This window comes from Paramormyrops kingsleyae, chromosome 11, assembly GCF_048594095.1.
Source record: "Paramormyrops kingsleyae isolate MSU_618 chromosome 11, PKINGS_0.4, whole genome shotgun sequence".
Classification (NCBI taxonomy): Eukaryota; Metazoa; Chordata; class Actinopteri; order Osteoglossiformes; family Mormyridae; genus Paramormyrops; species Paramormyrops kingsleyae.
Genome location: NC_132807.1, coordinates 26,412,641 through 26,432,675, shown reverse-complemented (window position 1 = coordinate 26,432,675; position 20,035 = coordinate 26,412,641). Strand labels below are relative to the sequence as shown.

The 20,035-nt window shown below is 43.6% G+C and overlaps 1 protein-coding gene across 1 annotated transcript; it reads right to left on the bottom strand.

Moving 5' to 3' along the window:
* Window positions 1-247: 247 nt before the first annotated feature.
* tent4b (terminal nucleotidyltransferase 4B) lies at window positions 248-19,576 on the bottom strand. The gene is made up of 12 exons (XM_023790433.2): window positions 18,651-19,576; window positions 5,442-5,565; window positions 4,999-5,045; window positions 4,348-4,468; window positions 4,151-4,258; window positions 3,914-4,042; window positions 3,476-3,689; window positions 2,824-2,950; window positions 2,634-2,737; window positions 2,369-2,562; window positions 1,545-1,688; window positions 248-831 (listed from the first exon to the last, which is right to left on the bottom strand). The coding sequence occupies exons 1-12, from the start codon at window positions 19,208-19,210 to the stop codon at window positions 655-657; spliced, it is 2,049 nt and encodes a 682-aa protein (XP_023646201.1). The 5' UTR covers window positions 19,211-19,576; the 3' UTR covers window positions 248-654.
* Between the last annotated feature and the right edge of the window lie 459 nt (window positions 19,577-20,035).

Below are 20,035 nucleotides of genomic sequence, written 5' to 3'. Positions count from 1 at the left end.
TGACTGCTGTTGGCAATGGAACCTTGTGCTTGGCTTTGCAGACTGACGGGATATGAACACATTTAGGCTCCAGATAAGCAAAATCCTGTAAAAAGTCATGTGGAAACCCCCCCCCCCCCCAATCCCCCACCCAAAGTTCTCTTCTTTGTAGCTCTGTATACAAATCTTGGTAATAATCTGTGTATAGTGTAAAAAAACTTCATGCATAACTTATCCCTGTGTCATAGATTGCAATTTTTTTCCAAAATGTTTTAACTTATTTTTTAATGTAAGTTTTGTATTATTATTATTTTTTTTTTTTAAACATTTTTTGTACTTTGTTCTGCCACTAGTTAAGATTCAGGGACTGATCTTAAATTTGCAGTCTTTCCAGTAGCCTGCCTCAGCTCCTCTCAAACAGCAGGGGGCGCCATGCGAGGACAGGAGTCTGGTTGGTGATGGGAGGAACACCAGAGGGGCGGCATTGGATACAAAAACAAAGGTAATGGTCTGTTTTTGCTAGTCAATCCCAGAAGCTCACCTCCATTCCTCCGTCCTTTTTTGATCTTCAATTAAAATGTCACATATTCTTCAAAAATTACTATTACTAACAATCCTGTCAATAAAAGGTCCTGTGGAAAATCTTGGTCGCCCTGAGGTAGCGGGCAGCACCCCCTATCTGCAGAGGTCTGCAATTGCAGTTGCACGCTGCGGTTTCCTCTTCTTGCCATTGCCCTGGTGGTGTGGCCTGTTGATCTGGTGGGTTTTGTTGCTGGTTGAACCGTTCAGATGTCCAGAGCCCTGCTGACCAATGACTCCTTTGCTAGAGGAACGGAACTGTCGGGCTCCCATCTGAGGAAAAAGCAAGGCATGAATGACTTGCTAAATAAATGATTTAAATGCAACATAAATTACTAGCAGCCTTCAGTTAAAAAAAGGGCCAAAAATACATTTCCATCTGTAAATCAGCTGTTTTTGGGCTGGATATTAAGGGTTGTTAATGGTATCAAGGAACCTCGCACTTTAATTTAGCACTTCTTTCCATGCTATTTGCATTCTTAAAACAATCACCTTCATAGGAAATATATTTTAGCCTGAACCGAATGTGTGCAACAGTGGAAAAGCAGTTTTTCTTTATACTGGAGCATGATGTGCATTTCCACCCATCCCCACCAGGGGGCACTCATGGAGCATCCTTAGCCATCAGCTCATTCTGCTGAGGTGTGTTAAGCGATAAAGGGATTCTTGTTTGCCTGCTGCCATTAGGTAGTACGCTTCCTCCCAGGGCCCCCCCACCCACCCCTAACAATACCACACTCCTGGACAGCGCTTATGAGGCTACAGCATACTGCACAACGACATATAACTATGCATATCACATGTTCACCTACCTTAATGTACATTTAATCCTTTTTGCAGAACCCTGTTTGCACTATGTATGATGTCTTGAGTTCTGTATCTGTTCATTTGGTGTTGTATATGACGTTTCCCAAGGGGATCAGTATATGTAATTGACTGCATAAATACAAAATCATTTAGGTCATGGAATGATGCCATTTCCCCACCTTGCCCTTGTTGATGTTGGAAGGGGAGCTGGAGGCGTGACTGTGGGCTCTGTGTGTGACCACACCCCCAGGAATTTCCCTGTGCGAGCTGGAGCTCCGCCCCGCCAGTTGCTTCACTGTCTTACAGGGCGTCCCATCCGAGTCCTGGGGAACCAATCATACGAAGGCAAACCCATGAGAAAGGCAATCATATCCACTTGGTTGAAGGCTGCACGAAAACATCATTAGCAACCAGTGCTAAAGTCTGCTAATGAGCTGTTAGCATGACAATCGCACTGAGACCTGCACCACTGGTCCAGACAGACATGTGCTCCCCACCCAGAACTCAACTGAAACTGTTAAACTTCAACCATGATCTGGTCAAAAATTTCTGATTATCAGTTTTTGTTTGAGAAATGTAACAAAAGGCATTTTTATCCATTATAGTCTAGCCAACTAACCATAATTAAGAGGATTTTAACAACTGAGTTGCACAAAAAAAATTTGAAGTAGCTAAACATCTACCTAAAATAGTATTCATTCATTTAGAGCAGGTGTGTACAAATGCTGACTACATTATATCCACCTTAAAAATAATTTTAGTCTAACCAATAAATTGATCAAGTTCAATATTAATAGTAGAAAACTTGGACAATAACATTGAAAATAACACTATTGTTTTTAGGGTAGGGGTGTCAAACTCCATTCCACAAAAATGTGCAGGGCTCCGGCCCCCCAGGACTGAAGTCTGACACCCCTCTCTTAAGGGAAAGAATTTTTTTGTCGAAGGTGCATTTAGCAGTATGTAGCGTTGCCCCCAACATCCAGAGATCAGCAGTACTCACAGCATCACTTGAACTGGAGGCTGTGGATGATGAAGACGGAGAGGGTGAAGACGAGGGAGATGAAGGTAGGGAGGGGGAGGATGGAGCTGGGGACGATGAACTGGAGGGGGGCTTGCCCCGAGACTCCGACTCAGACATGTTGTTGTTGCACTTATCTAACTGCTGCGTCTCCACCAGCAGCGTGATGTCATTTCCTGCAGCACAGAAAACATCCTGTCACCCTCTGGTAAAAGCAGGAAGCTTGATCCCCATTTCAGAAGCCTACCATTAAAGGGATGGTCGTTCTGCAGTGGACCTCCCCAACGTTTGCTGATCCAGTCCCTGTACGCGGTGACCTCCTGCGTGACCCGGATGATCCGTCCCAGAATACTGTCAGCAGGCGGGAAACATGAGTTAAGGCCACAATGTAATGAACAGGAGGAGCCATGGGCTGGCCGTGGGCCTGGGGCTCTTACCTCTCAGACTCGTTGTTGGGGTAGTACTTGGCAATGGGTGAAACGGCATGGCTGAGCACCACGTAGGCATAGTCAAATGCCTGCTTCACCTGCATAGCACCATACGAGCTACGGCCCACATCATTACCTGCACAGACAGATGGGAGGCCATCAGGACAACTGGACATCAAATCGACTCAATAGAGACAGCTGGAACATGACCTTGATTGAGCCGAGTTTGCAGCAATGCTTATTTTAACCAATTCATATTGCTTCATGTTGTCTTGCACTGTATGTTTGACATCTGGGTCAGGTCCCAACAGGCACATCCAGAGATCAGACCATCACTTCAATTTCAACATCTTGTACGGCGATTGGCTCAGCGGGCTGAGTCTCTGTGCCTGCGGTCAGAAGATCGCCAGTTCCAGTCCTGGCCACAGCAGAATACACCCTTACCCCCCCCCCCCCCCCTCCAGAGGTGTCACACATTGGTTGACCCCCTGTTTTCCGCCCCCCCTCCGTCAAAGCTATGGAGAGCAAGATGGGGTGGGCAAAGAGAAACATTCCAATGTACCTGTACTTGTGCAAATAAAGGACATATCACCATCATCATCCTCATCACCCTGTAAAACCCCATCCCCCGACTACGTGGCCCGGTCAGGGAGAGTCTCACCCGGCTGGAGTGGGTCTTCAATGTAGAGCATGGAGGGCCGATACCCATCCAGCATGCTCCTCTGCACCTCATCCTTAGCCACGTAGCTGCCGCCGTCCTTCACCCGGATACCCGTCTTAATGTAGTTGAAGTGCCTGCCGTAGAGTTCGAAGAACTCTATCAAGAGCACACCCATGTTGACGTTGGGGCTGCAGACATCTTCTCTGTAGTTCATCTGGGATAAGGGGGGAAGCAAAGAAATGATCACAGAAATGTTGCAAATTCTCTCCTTGCGGCCCAATATTTTTGGAGCCTACGGGTTAAAACAGGGACCACTGTCATCTTATTTCTTCACACAGCTAATTTATGGAGCTGACGTTCTCAGAACAGCCACGTTTTTGAAAAGCACCATTCAAAAGTGCCATAACTTTGTGATTTAAGCAACTGTTGGCTACGCACCTGAAGGAAGCTGACTGCCATAAGGAAGAGGCTATAGGACCCAATTCCCCCAGTAAAGACCTCGTTCAAGTCCCTCTGCAGCAGAAACTGCTTCAGCACCAGCACTAAGTGGGGAAGCACGGGGAATTTCTGGAAGGAAGAAACAAAACAATCCAATGACACCGGAACACATGGCTGAAATAAGCAGGTATTCCCAGGAATGGCCACTGGGACAGATACTGACAAACTCCAACTCACTTTCTTGAATTCCTTGATAAGTTGTGCAGCTTTCACTCCATTCTGCACGTTGAAGCTGATGTCCACTTTCACGTCAGTGTAATAGTCTGTCAGTTTGATGATGGGCACCTGAACAGGGACCACAAATCAACCCAAACCAATAAAGGAAAGCTGAGACGAGCAGGAGGTGTGGCGGCCCCGGGGAGTCGAGTCCGTACCGTAGCCTTGTCCAGCACTTTCACGGAGTTCACATCGGCCACGTTCCTCTTCCGGAGGGCCTCTTCTAGAGTCCAGAGTGGCAGGTTGTCCCATTTCCCGAAGACCACCAGGTCAATGTCGCTGAAGATAGTACAAAGGTATAGCGCTTCCAATCAGGTCCTTTTAACAAACTGGCCTACAGGACCCATTTCTTGAGGAAGCTGATCACCCACCAACTATTGTCAATTCAGCCAGCAGCTCTTAACAGATAGCAAAGGTGTGTACAGAGCAATCTGGCATAACTAATGGCCTTTAAATGCCTGTGGTTCCTGGCTTATCTTCCATGAAACGGTCCGTTATATTGTTACCCAACAATCATCTTAATAACATGCCACCTTATCCTGGCTCGAGCAGTCGAGCCCTGAATTATACCGTGTAATTTCACCATGCATCTTGCATCAGTAACTCTGCAGGCCTTAAGACATCATAGAGGAAGAAAAACGCACACAACATTTTTATTTACTTTATCGCCAAACAGAGACCACTGTCCACTGCCTGTCGTCTATCTGTCCTTTGGACTCCCTTCACCCACCTGACCTTTGTTTTATGGCTCGCAGCACTAACATTCTGAGATGAGGTTCAAAACATTTTACCACAGCCAAAAGTCTTACCTTGTGGGTAAATACAGGCCTGTACTAAAACTCCCAAACACTTGTACCTGAAAAAAAAAGTTACACTACAATATTGATACTGCAACAGGTAAAATATACAACACATATGAAACAACAACATGCTCCGCTTGGAGTGTAAAAATTATTGACCCAGGGTCACACTTACGCTTGTGCTGAAATAGGGGCTTGGTTGTGATTGCACATGAGTATGTACATAGAAACGGAAGTGTGTGGGGGGGGGGGGGGGGGGGGGTTTAGCTTTCACCTCCTGACATTGGTCAAAGTACGACGATATTCCAGGAAGTGGGTGGCAAACTTCACAGAACTTATCGTCAGACTAGAGGGCTGAAATGCATGGCCTGAACAGGTCAGTCACATGGCCGCACGAGGAGACATAAGGACATGTGCGTGAGTGAATGACGACTGTTTGTTTTGGCACTTACATCCGCACTGGGCCAAAGGTCCTTGATGACCCTCTGGATCCGGTCCACCACCTCCAATCTCATCCTCTCTTCCTCCGGACGAGGAGACATGTACATGAAGAAGTCCATGATCTCCTCATGCAGCCTGCCAGGCCAAGAGAGGGTCAGTATTATAGAGCTGGGTAAACAAGGAATGTTAATCTCTTGCTAGACTGGCCAGATACCAGTAGCAACAGCTTCGACTGGCAGGCAGGACAGCCACTGAAGTAGAGAGAAATATTAATGACACTACAGCCATTCATCTATTCAACAGGGTCCTAATAAAAAAAAGCAGAACCCTGAGAAGAATTAAGATCAGGCAAATCTACCAGCCTTGACAAGGGCAAAGGGGGATATCATTTACTAAGGTAGGACGGCCATATTCCTTTAAACACTGGTCAATCATACAGGGGCCACGCGGGCGGCTTGTGTTAGCACAAAAACAGGAGGCCACCACACCACACAAACTCTCAAAATCAAGACTGCAGTAGTCTAATCCCAAGATTCAATGGTGCACAGAAGGACTTAGACAAACCATAAAAAAACCACAAACCTAAAACTTAATGGACTTCACTGAACTCCAATTAGACTATAGCCATAACAAACCAAGTGATTGATTTGATTATCCAAGGATTTAGACAACAGAGAAAATTGCCCAGCTTGGTGCAAACAAAGTTCAAGATGTTAATCAAAACCAAGCTCCCAAAGTGAATGACTTAACAAAATAATATTAATAATAATACTGACAATAATAAACAATAATTATTACTCAAAACAGCTCATTTAAATCTGAAACTGGTGTCTTCACACGGCCTTCAAATGGTCTCTCAGAAGTGATTTAAAAAGCAAGAATAGCTAAATACATCCATGAAGCCCAGCATTTGTTTACCACTTAACAGTTAGAATGACTTCAGAGCCACAGTCAGCCAAGTTTATTTCATTAATCAAAAGATTCCACTCAAATTTGGGAGGACTGCTAAGTTCAAATTAATGCTGTATTCTGAACATAGAACCTCTAGGAAATGTTATTAGATAAAACCTTTAGTTAAAATGTTAGTACAGTGCCTACAAAACTGGAACAATTGGGATTTACAAAGTACAAAGACATGCAGTTTGGATATTTCCACCCAACCATCTTTTAACTGTGTCCCAGACTGGATCACAAGGGGGGGGGGGGGCATTGGAGCCTGTCCCAGGCAGCAAGGGGCACAAGGCTAGGATACACCCCGCAAAGGATTCTCTCACATATTAAGCACAATTACAATTACAATCTCCAACCATGGATGCACAAGGCAACCATGCCACCCAGTAACTGCCCAGAGTGTGTGAGCTGGTACGTCAAGGACGCAGCCCTGCCTAGTGACCTTGTTACCCCCCCCCCTGAAAAGCAGTTGGAAAAAGATGCAGTAATCAGTTATACTGTTTGAGGTTTCTCTCTAACTGTGAACGCTTGTTACCCCCAATAGAACTACAAATGGGTAAATTCAGAGCAAGGTTAAGATTAAAAGAAAAACAAACATTTTTACAAGTCGTGAATGAAGGGAATTAAAGGGCATGTTTCCAAAACTAGATATCAACAAAGCTTCATGTTACAAGTTTCCTACCAGGGATGAACGATATTGGATTTTTGTGATGTTCAATATGTCTGTGTTTTCAAACTCATTTAATATGATGCCAATACCCATAAATGCATCATTATTATTTCACTGAAGAGAACAACACTAAATCTGTCCAGTACTACAATTAACCTATTATTCTTTTTGTAAGAACGACAAACGAATGTATTGTTTTACAAATGTAGAGATTCACTATTGAAAAATAAGGAAATTATTTCAGCTTGAATTAGAAATAAATTATATGCCAGTGACACATTTTATTTAAGAAAAACAGTCAAATTAAGCTTCATATGCCGCTGTCTGTGAGCCACACACAGCACTGTCACAATCCAGTGACAGTGAGCTCTCTATTGTACAAAATAAATATTTTCAGGAAAGCTTCATTTTGATATTCTGTAACAAAACAGACCATCAGATGTGTTTTATCCAAACTGATCCTGCTGAAAAGCCTGAATCTGTCATGTCCCAGCCGAACAGACTACAGCAGATGTAGCAGTAACAGTACTAATCTGACAAAGGCACATTCCCAGAGCTGAAATCAGTAGGCAGATAATTGTGCCTTTGATTTTCTCTAAGCAAAAGGTCAAAAATAAAACCTTCCAAATATCACCGTAACATCCATTTTAGTAGGACCTAAAATCTCAGCCCTTATGCTGAACATAATCAGGCACATTACCTTAACAACACAGCATCAACCATAGTGGCTTCTATCACATGCTAAAAAATACGAGGCGGTCAAAGGTCTGACATTTTTCCCCACACAAGAGTGGAACAGTGATGTGAAATAAACAAAAATAAATCATAATCAAGTTCATCCTAAAAAAAAAAAATTATAGATCGGGACAGGAAACCCACAATGTAAAAACTGGAAGTAGCTGTCCATTAAAATGTAATAAATGGTGTTGTTCATACATTGTTAAACAATTTAGCACCATTCCTTCATTTTGCTGTTTTTACAAGGACGTATACAATATTACTTCATTATATGATTTTACTCCATTATAAAATATCAGAATATTCAACAAAATCATCAAAAAAATAAAGTATGGAAATATCCGATAGTTGTAGCCCTACACAGCAGAATGACGTGGGAGAAATGCAAACTACACTGGATCTCACCACCTCCCGACTCACTGTCCGTCTCAGACATCCATAGCGCCCAGTCCAGTGCAATGTGACCCCCTCCCATGTGCACCTTCAGTACGGACAGCAACTGCATTCAAGTCAGTCGTTTTTTTTTTTTTAGCTGGCAACTTCAAGCTCCACCTCTGCCCTGTTTTCCCAGAAGCCCTTGTGCCAAGGTTGCTGAACAGAGGGGATCTTGTGAGCCGACTTTTAAGGTCCATTAAACCTAATAGAGGGGAAGCAAGGACTGAGTATCTTCGAAAGTGCCCCTAAAGCATGTGCATTCCTTCATCTTCCAACTAACTTCCCGTGTGAGTGCATCAGGAGAATATCACTCAGGCTGTTTTGAAGTCTGAGCAAAATGCACTGAGGGGCTGCCGGTTTGGCAAGCATCAATGATCGAAGCAACAGGAAGGGGGCGCCTCAGAGGGTCAGCAGTCAGCTCTACTGCCCTTGAGTGGAGGAACTGAACAAGGGCACCTATGCTCAGTCCTGCACTTCACTCACACAAGCACCTCAGAACTTAAAAAAAAATAATAATGATCAAAACACAGGCTGCCAAAGCAGCTTAACTGTTACACAGTATCTAATCTAAAAGTACAGAAAGGTTCCGAAAGTGTGAACCAGGCACCGTTTATCACTCTTCCCACAATATCATACCACCTAAATAGTGACCACAGGGCCCGTATAGATCACTGACATTTGATAATGCCTTCAGGAAAATACTGCATGAATAAAACGCAGCTGCATTTAATTATAATGATCATACTAATAACTACTTAATGGACCCAAAAATTAAGATTTGACTGTAAAGAAAGGGTTGAATCACCCTTTTGTGAAGAAAAAATCAAACACATCCCACGGTGCATTCGGAACCAAAAAGGTCCAAACATACTAAATGTCTCTTTTTACTTTCCTTATGACAATTTTAGACATTTCTAGTTACAAATCTGGGGCAAATGAGTTTATATTGTGCCACAGGCCACCGTGTCCACCACCATTAAGGCGACTGACGCGTGAACCCTGCAGCACACTGCAAACCTCAACGTACCTCAGCCTGAGAGGCCAAACAGGCTCTATACTTAAATACTGTGAGACAGGGGTGACCCAGCCTGCATTTAGCCAGCTGGAGGCCACATGACAAGGATGTGACACTCAGCACGTGTTCACTCAGTGAGTGATGGACCGTGCAGGGAATAACGTGATACGTCTCTGGCTGGCACCATCGACCTCCGACACAGTCAGGGCATTTCATCTGAAGCCCCTGGGCAAGGTGTATAGGTCACACTCAGGACAGAGGCCCAAAAAAGGACACCATTCCTGCATTCAGATCCCTAAACATAGAAAGAGTTACTGGGTGAAAGATCCAACTAACAGGCACATCAAGAGGGAACAATGCACCCGGTTTTGGAATCAGTCAATGCTGAAAACAAGGGAACCAGTTACAACAAGACTGGGGTACCTGGAAGCCCAATCCTTAGCAGCTGGACCTCAAGATCAAATAACACGTCATTTTAAAGCATAGAAACAGAGGGACAGTCTAGTTGCACCACATTCATTATAAGAACAGCCCACTACCCTTACAAAACCTCCTGAGCTGCTTTACCTTGTTTACTACCCAGTGCAAACAAAAATGACTCATGGTGGGCATGCACAGACTATTCCTGTACTTGGAGAACAATGGATGTGACACCTGTTAAATGGGCCGCCTTTGCCAGGCCAATGGAGTCGAGTGTTGGCAGTAGAATTTTCATGATAGTGGGACACATTCACAGTTCAAGTGTTCAGAGATTAGACAGGCCAGCCACGGTCAGAGAGCACCAGGCGGGGCCGCACTGCCGAGCAGAGCAGGGGCACCTGCTATAAATACTGCGTTGTGGACTAAAATAGCTGGGAATCTACACCTCTAAAATCCCTAACCGCCCCCCGAGCCGAATCCCATGAGGACATGCCCTTATCTAGCCTTAAAAGGGTGACATCATCCATCTGCTAGCCCGCCCATAACACAGTACTGGACGTTAATGAGGCATCAGGAGGCCACAGAGGGGTGGCCTCCGGTTTGTCATCGCAGACACTTCAGTTGGAACTACTCAGGGAATCTACAGAGGAAGTTAATGTTATATACTTGCAACAGTAAAAGAATAAAAGGACTCAAAATCATATGATTAAACTGCATGCATGCATATGAATAAAAACTGCCCTGTTATCTCATGTATATATGTGAAAAGTATATAATATGACAAAGCGGGGTTGATAGTCATTTTGGCCATTAAAAACATGCACATTATCTTATAATTGCATTTGATTGTTGTCCCCATTTTGGAAACAAATTTCTGGTCATGAATACGTAATTCAGACCAACTGTCACACACACAGCAGCAACAGGCAGTATTTATTTAAAGAAAAGTAGTTAAATGGAAGCACAAGGTAACAGTTTATAACAGCATTCGAGCTCAGCATTATATGTTATATTATAATATATTATATTTAAAGAACTACAGATTACCTATGTTTAGATTTAGAGTTACAGATTACCTTGTAACTCATGTTACAAGTTTCCTACCAGGGATGAATGATATTGGATTTTTGCTGATGTTCAATATGTCTGTTTTCAAACTCATTTCAGATGATGCCAACACCCATATATGCATCATTATTATTTAATTGAAGAGAACAACACTAAATCTGTCTAGTACTACAATTAACCTATTATTCTTTTTGTAAGAACAACAAACGAATGTAGTTTCACAAATGTGGACATTCACTATTGAAAAATAAGGAAATTATTTCAGCTTGAATTAGATGTAAATTATATGCCAGTGCCACATTTTAAGAAAAACAGTCAAATTAAGCTCCATATGCCGCAGTCTGTGAGCCACAAACAGCACTGTCACAATCCAGTGACAGTGAGCTCTCTATTGCACTAAATAAGAAATATGCCACCATTTTTAAGTAGCATACATTTTCAAACAGTAATATTAAATGAGTTTTGTTTTACCCCTCACTGGTCCTTTACAAGCATATAGCATTTTTACTATCGGTTTCAGATACAGTCAACCCTCTGTGCATGCATGGGGGACTGGCTCCAGGATACCAAAATCCGTGGATGCTCTAGTCCCTTCTATAAAATGGCGTAGTTTGTGCATATAACATATGCACACCCTCCCGTAGACTTAAAATCATATCTATTCACCTTATAATACCTAATACAGTGTAAATGCAATGTAAAGAGTTGTTATATTGTACAGTCTCGTGTCAAGTCACATCTGGTCACATTTACATCCAAGGTCCATATACACGTGACAGAGAGACACGTGACAGAGAGACACGTGACAGAGAGACACCTGACAGAGAGACACCTGACAGAGAGACACCTGACAGAGAGACACCTGACAGAGAGACACCTGACAGAGAGACACCTGACATCGAACATAGAAGGTAGGTAGTGGTGTATCACTTTATTACAAAGTAGGGGTAGGAATCGGCAGTAACCACCCAAATCAATATTATATCAATATATGTTTGCTGATTTGATATGTATCTCAATTACTAAACAGATTTTGCTGAAGAGCATTTCAGGTCTACATTTAAAGCTGTAACGGTATGTCGTTACAGTTGTAAATAGGTGTAAATATTTCTATTTATTTTGAAATTATTAGTGTTCAGGAAAGAGGTTTAGAGATGTTCAATGAAAGTTCGCATTTCACATAGTTTCAGTTGTGGTTTTAAACTGAGATGGTGCAGGAAATGTCTCTGTACATGTTCACTCATTCATGACAGCACCAATGGCCAATATCATGCATGTCAGTCCCTTAAAAAAAATCAGTGTCACCTTATCAGCCAGGCTCATCGGCAGAAATATTTATATCTGCCGATAATGAACTTAAGCTTTTATCGGCCGATACAGATGTCATGCTGATATAATCGGGCACCCCTATCTCCTACCTGTACGACAGAGATTTGCGATCTTTCCATGTGACATCTCCATTAAACACTGTTTGCATCACACAGAACCACTGCTTTTTAAATGAGCAGAAGAGAACAAGTATGATGGTGCAGCCAACAGCACCTACATGGAGCCCATCTGGTCATCCTGTGCCAGGTACCAGTCCTCCCACCCAGGCCCCAGAACCACCTTGAACAGCAACATGAGCCGACCGGCTCCCTGCAACCCAAAAAACCCACCTGCAGGCCAGCAAGCTCGCCCATCTGCACCCGGTTGCTGGATTTAGTCCTCTTGCCCCTGCATGCTTCGGCAGCTGTTCCCAACACTTGAATCGCATCAGCAAAATTACAGGGGACGTCCTAAGCTGCGCCAGCTGGCCTCATTAAACCCACAGACGGCGTGCAGCTCTCGGACAGATGCCCAGCAAGCATCACAGACAGGCCCAATAAAGATCACAAAACCTGGCTCAAATGGTAACCAGACCCGCTAAGGTCTATTTTCAAAACGGACACAAAGAGAACATTCCACATGTTCAGAAAACATCTGTGCAAGGATCACAACTTCATACCCTGATCAATTTCAGATCGCAAATCAATTTCAAATCAAATCTGAATCCAGACAAATACAGTCAATGGTAAATGATAAAACAGAGGACAACCCAACACTAGTCTTTTAGAATTCGGTTGCTAAACTGCTGGTTTCTCTTGGAGGACATCCATAGATTTTCACAACTGTTTAATTGTATAATTGCTTCAAAACTGGAAGATCAGTCCTGGTGTTAAGCAACTGTACAATGAGTATTACAAAAATCACAACTTTTTGAATCTCATTGGCTAAAAAAGGCAAAGAAATAAATGGGTAATTGGCTCAGGGGCAGAAAAAAGTGCGGCAACTTAGTTGAAACGCATTACCTCAAATACAGTAAACACACAAGTAGGACAGTAGGCAGAACAATACGAGTCCTCCAGCAGTTAGCCAGGCTCAATGTCCACTGCACCTAATGAACTTTACTATACAGGTTGGGCCAGGCAAATAAGTTCACGTCATCAATCTGTGTGGGTGGAGCCTAGTTAACAGCACCCTCCACCAAGCATGCCGGCAAAGAATGTTACTGGATAAAGCTTGTGAGTGACTGTACACAGGAGCTGTGTCAGTTATCATCTCTCCCAGAAGAGAACCTACGATGGGATTAACTGGGCATTCCACATAACGTGTCAAGGATAAAAATGTTTAAAAATGAATAAAGGTATTTTATTACCATAGGATATTGAAAAAGATTACAAAATAAAATGCATGAATAGACACAAGGCTTTAAATTATGTCCTAAGCTGCATAATTAAAAAGGTGTACTAAAGAGAACAAGGAGAATGAGCTCCACTCCTACTGGCTTCTGGTTTCAGGTCACCTGCTGCTGTGTCTGTGTACACTCTGCATGTATTTTTAACCATGACAGATTGCTCTCACCTTTTTGCGCTCTGAATTCTTACGTCAGTCAACGTTTCCTTTTTGTATACCCTGCTTTGACATGTTACCTTCCTCCACTTCATAACACCATATCCAACCATATTATCTTTAAATGCCTCCAATTAAACTGAATATCAAGATTGCAGGTAATATAAGTTAGAACCATGAGAAGAATTACCAGAAGTTATTCCTATTCCAAATACTGCAATTGACAAAAAAAATTGCATCAGATTAAATCTTTTTGCTGTCCAAATAACAGCTAGAGATCACCACAACTTCAGTGCAATTATGCAGCCAATCTGCCTGCAGTTGGTGAATCAAGCTGTCACCCCAGCAAATCCCACTCCCACACCTTGCTAGCAGTGCCAAACTACTCTGAACTCACATCCATCACCTTCACAGGCTGATGTATGGAGGATCTTCAAGAATGAAGGTAAACAGGCAACACGGGGTGTCAAATATTGTCCCCATGTCCACAAAACCAAGAACACATCGTGCTTCCACAAACTTGTTCCGATGACGGCCATAAATTGCGCATGAGTTAAGCTGAAGTCTTAACTGGAATTTAAATGTTTATGCTGCCAGATATTTCCAGCAAAGCAATTCCAGTTCAGTCATCTTAATCTCCAGAGCTAGACGACAAATCCAGCTTGATTGCATGGCTTTTCTCCCTTTCAGTATCATGCTTTTATTTGTGTAGAGAGATTCCTTCTGTTTAACTATAGCACAGGGAAACACCTGAAGCCTAGCAAGTACCGGTGCCGTTTTACAGGACCAAAAGATTTTGCTACAATAATGACAAACAGCAGCATCTCCACGTCCTGTGTCAGACATTAGAAGCACACATGCGAACCATACTCACTGAGGCATTTGCCATTGACCTCTCTCTCATTCACTGCTGTAATCACAATATAACAGCTCCAAGAGCCCATACCTGAGACAGAAAGCAACAACAGATCTCCAAAGCTGACATAACGGGGATGTTGACGACAACACTAAAGCTCTCTCACCCATGCTTCAGGGATGAGGTAGTGTAGGAGTTATAAACATGCATAAACCCTGCATGTAAGACCTTCATGGGGTGAGGGGCTTCCTGGACATGGCTGCCCACCTTTGTTGGCAGCACAGACTATGGTCACAGCACTTAAACAATATTATGTTAAGTACTGAGATTCAACGCTAACATTCGGTTATTACTGTTCACGGAATTCAGTTTTCATTTATCAATGCACTTTTCCTGCTCAGTTTACTTAATCACATTTATTACAAATTCCTGTTTGTAAGTCATCTGATTATTATTCTACCACTGATAAGTTTTCTACCATAATGAATCAGTATTTGGGAATTATTGAAAACGACCCTAAAACATGAAAGGCAATGAATTTGTTAATATAAATGGACACAAGGATAAAAAGCATTATGCTTGTTTACCCCTGAGGTGAATAAAATACATGAACTCCATGGTTACCCAGGTCAGCCTGAATGACTGGGAGCATCACGGCCAACTAGTTCACTCCAAATGAGGCTACAGAAGGACTAGAGTCCTACACCGTGACATGGAAAAGCGACACCAGGGGGACATAATTAGCAAAATACTGACTAGAGAAACAGACTAAAAGGAGGGACAGGTGTGTGCCTTTCACAAGCCAGCCACAGCCTATTCAACTACTAAATAAAAAGCAGTGAGAGCCATCAAATGAGAAACACGCTACCCTGGCTTGATAACTAGACCCACCAAGCAACTAGAAAACGTACAGCCAAGCGCTGTAGTGCAGTATCCCCCAAAATCAGCGTCGTTCTTAAAATAGATGTCAGGACCCAAAAACCAAACTACCACTGCTGCACTATTGTACACAAACTAATCATAGCTCAGGCTCAAAAGTAATATGCCTGAAAGGTCGATGAGAGGCCAATCATGACAGGAACCCTGAACAGACCACCTTGGGAAACCCTCCCACTAGTCAACACTCCCAGATTTCCAACACCTAAAGGCAGCCAAACTGGCCTGGGGAGCAAGCTTGCCACCCACCCTGGGGGTCTAAGATGTTGAGCATCATACCCACAAACTAAAAGTAAACTTTTAACCTTTTAACAAAAAACCCAGAGGAGTCATTACATCAATGGTAAAATATGTTTTACAAGGCCAAGATCACTGAATCACCACAACACATACTGCTCTTGTAACCTTGCATCCACACTAGACTGCATATAACATTTCCTAATGTCTTCATTTGCAGCTGCAGCCAATCCCTTAAGCCTTCTGGCTGACTGCCCACAGCTTGACCACCTATCTGCTGTGTTCCCAAGCTGGGGTGGAACGTCTGGAGCGTATTTTCAGGAGCACAGCTGGGGTGCACTTAGCACGTGGGAACCAGAGGTGGTGCTCACAGAACCACCTCCGCATCACATGGTCAAAATCTGTCTTGAACTAAACAATTGACAAAGTATACAGCCTGTAAACACAGTGGTATGATACGCTAGATCACCTTTCACAAAGATTTACTACAATTGTTAGCAGTCCAAGTTAATCAAGAATATTAATTAGGTAAGGAGGAAACCACACATGGTCAGTAGAAAACTAAAACTTTATCCTGCAAGCAAAGTATATGCTTCATATACAGCCACAGTAACAATAAGCCCATTATAGTAAGGCAAGGATATTAGGCACACACACAGAGCAGTTCACGATCATCTTGAACATAAGTCAACTTTGGGTTCTGGCAGTAATTCGGTGTACCCAGGGGGAACCCATAAAAAGTCAGGAAGACCATGCAAACACTCTGTCTGAGGAACCAGGGGCAGATTCAACTCAAACAGTCCAAAAGATGAGAGACCATGTCTGCTGCTGTACAATGATTTCATCCAGCACGTTCTGAAAGTGATCCAAGAGGCACGGTAAAGGTCTGAGTACCGGGGTAATCACAGAGGAATGCACTTATACAAACAATGCTCCCCACTATTACTATAAATGAGGATCTGCCCGGACCAAAGTCAGCTGCAGGCCCTGCATGCCACGGCACGTGTCAGCTGCTAAGCGTACAAACACCCACACATGTTTTAAAAGCCGTAACCAAACCAGGTCTGTCATGCACCACACTCACATAAAATGAAGTACAATTATCAATCACATAATGCCAGGGGGAGAGAAAATGCTGCACTCTGGATTAATAGGACGGACATTATAGTCTCAGAAAAAGGCTCTTGCTTTTATATCCCCAGGTAAAGCAACATACCCAGCCATGTGAATCAGGAATATTATTTCAGGTAAAAGCATCGACCAAGCAAAAGAAAAGAAAAAATGGCCAGTGACTGAGAGACAGTGAAGAAACATAGGCACCATATTAGCTGAACACAGGGAGGTGAGACACCTTTACTCCCACATGCCTACTGAACACAGGGAGGTGAGACACCTTTACTCCCACATGCCTACTGAACACAGGGAGGTGAGAAACCTTTACTCCCACATGCCTACTGAACACAGGGAGGTGAGACACCTTTACTCCCACATGCCTACTGAACACAGGGAGGTGAGACACCTTTACTCCCACATGCCTACTGAACACAGGGAGGTGAGACACCTTTACTCCCACATGCCTACTGAACACAGACCTTCAGTGGCCATCTGGTTCATACTACAAATCAACCTCCCACGGGCACCACCCTAATATGGTATTAAGATCTGGTACACCTACCACGACAAGAAAATTTGACCCTTAAGGTCACTTAAAAAAATCTGCACATGCATTTAAAGGCAACATTAGTCAGTCGCTTTATGGGAAATTATTTTTGCCTATAGTCTGGTGGCAGATGTCAAATTACGATTAAATTACACAAAAACAGGTAACAGGGTTAAAACCAGAAAGAAGGGGGGAAAAGAATCACTATTCTTTCTCGTAAAAGCAAACTACTTCATTGTCGGTTATCTTAAACATGGGATTTCTATTCAAATCAATGAGGTTAGAGGTCACGCAGCTAGAAGAATAAACATTGTATTTTTAAAAAGGTCTACTTTGACAATACTCCAATATACTCATACGTCTGAATAAGTATCGGAATAGAGAGAGAAAGTACATAAAGTTACCAACTATATACACCCAAGTTGGACAGGTGAGTTAACTACAACACTGACTATAATCTAATCTAATAATCTAATTACCTAGCCCAGAAATGCATACTTTTTGATAACCAAACTACCCCTATCCATAAGGCCGCCAGACAACTGCAGAGCCAAGTACAACAGCAGCACTATTTGTACTCGTGAAGCATCATACAGCCTTTTATTGTGAATTCAAAACTCCTAACTATAATATAAACTACATGCTAACTATATGATATAAAAGCTCTAATACCAATGACGATAACTCAAAACCATGAGGGTCACAATGTCAACAGAGACTGGGTTCCTGAGATTATCCAGCGAAAGTGTCAAGCAGGGTTAGGTCAGCGGGGTAGCAGCAGTTCATACTACAGGTGTTTCACTGCTTAGCAGCTAAAGGATCCGTTTCACGAGCTCATTCGTAATTACTGGTAATTATCCTCACCTACACAGCTACTTTGTATCAGCGATCAAAACGACTTGCATCGGTTTACCTGCTCAGCAAAGCTTTACGTGTCAGTCACTAAAGTAACTGAAATTCAAATTTCATATTCAAGACACATAATGGGCGAATGGAATCAAACCACAACAAATCAGCAACGATAGGATATGTCTCAAACTTGAAAAGAACATCTAGACATGCTCAGCATCAACACAGACATGTGTATAATTTCTGTGTGGGCTCACAGTTTGCGCCCAGTTACTTAAAACAGCCACATCAACCAGCAAGGAAACACGTTCATCATCCTCTTGCACTTACAGTCGCGACGTCTCAGAAGTACCCAGCAACTTTAATAACGTAACCTAAGAGAAGCAGCAGCTAGCGCTAAGCGTCAGCTAACGGCTAATCCGAAGTCTGCCATCTACCTGCGTCTAGCACTGTATAGCGAGGATGCTAAGGGGAGTATGCTAAGTGAAACTAGTTAGCTTAGCTTGGTACTCACCCCAAAATACCCTCGGAATAATTCCTAACCTTCCACGGCGTGCCTGTGTACCCGCTGCAGCGCCGGACATCGTCTGCCGAAGAGCCGAGCAGCAAACTGCTGTTGAAGCCGAAGGTGCTCGCCTTATTGTCCCGCTTCCTTTTGTTACGACACCCGGGGATGTCGGAGACCCCCCTCCAGACTTGAGTGCATCCACCGCCGCCCACGTCCACCCCACCGCCGCCCCTCCCCGCTGCACGCTTTTGGGAATTATTATTGCTTTCTAACGGAATGAAGTCCCGTTGCTCCAAGATTTCACCATCGGGCCTGGAGGCGGACATTCCCCGTTTCCTCGGCCCACCAGCGTCCGAATCAAAAGCCCTGTTGGCGGCCGTATTGGCGTTGCCCGTTCCTCCGTTGAGTTCGGGACTCCGGCTTGACGCGGTGGAACCGGCGCTGTAGTTGTTGTTGTCGTTGAAATACAGGCTACCCAGACCCTGAGTCGTCTCCCAAATCTGCATCCAAAGGCTGTTGGCAGGTCCGAGCTGTTCTGGCTGAAACCAGGCGATTCTCGGATCCATCAAACGGCGCTGTCCGCTGCCCTCGAGCAAGACTCCGTCCCGTGCGCGTGATTAGCCTAGCAAGCTAACGCAGGCTCCGCTTCGGAGCTACGAGCGTATCCGCATCTTATATTATCCACCACAAGGCATTGACCGCTAAATAACGAAAATAAATAAAATATCCGAAATTGGGGGAGGAGGAGTACGGAAATACAAAAAGCACGCAAATCGTGACAAAAAAGTTCGGTTTCAGTGAGTCGGAGACATGAACGGCACGACCCGGAACATTAGCAGACCGTGAGCCCAATCGACTCCTGCAGCTGGGTCCCTCAATGGCGGAGCGCTGTGACAGTGCACGCACTGCGCAGACTCAGACAGAGCTCAGGGGGCGGGGCGCACAGGGGGGCGACGGTCTTACGCAACGAGGCAATTTTTAAAAACGTGGTTACGTAACATTAATCCATGGTATGTCTGGGTTAAACTGTTTTACTTATGTGAATTGGTTAATCTCATACATCTGTGTCATTCACAGTATAAACATGAGCATGCCTAGTGGTACCGCGCGACTGTATTAAGTACTAATGATGGCATTTTCAAACCGCTTTTATTTTCTTTAAAAAGTCGGCCCATCGTGTTCTTTATGTTAATAGCTGAGACTACCTGGACATATTTCACTGCCACTAAAGCATGCAAACCTTTTATGGCGATGGCTTGGCAACAAACAACAGATGGGGTTGCGAGGAAACAAGGCTTGGTGTCATGCTGCTTGTCTTCCATCCAGGTAGAATTAGGCGTTCTAATGAGAGATCGTATAATGTAAGTTGGATATTATTTGGAGTTTGCCCA

Coding starts and splice junctions, on each gene's coding strand:
- tent4b (XM_023790433.2), bottom strand. CDS start 19,210: ATGGATCCGAGAATCGCCTGGTTTCAGCCAGAACAGCTCGGACCTGCC. Junction 4,469..4,998: donor GGCCTGTATTTACCCACAAG/GTAAGACTTTTG, acceptor TACTATCTTCAG/CGACATTGACCTGGTGGTCT. Junction 832..1,544: donor CCAACATCAACAAGGGCAAG/GTGGGGAAATGG, acceptor CTTTTTCCTCAG/ATGGGAGCCCGACAGTTCCG.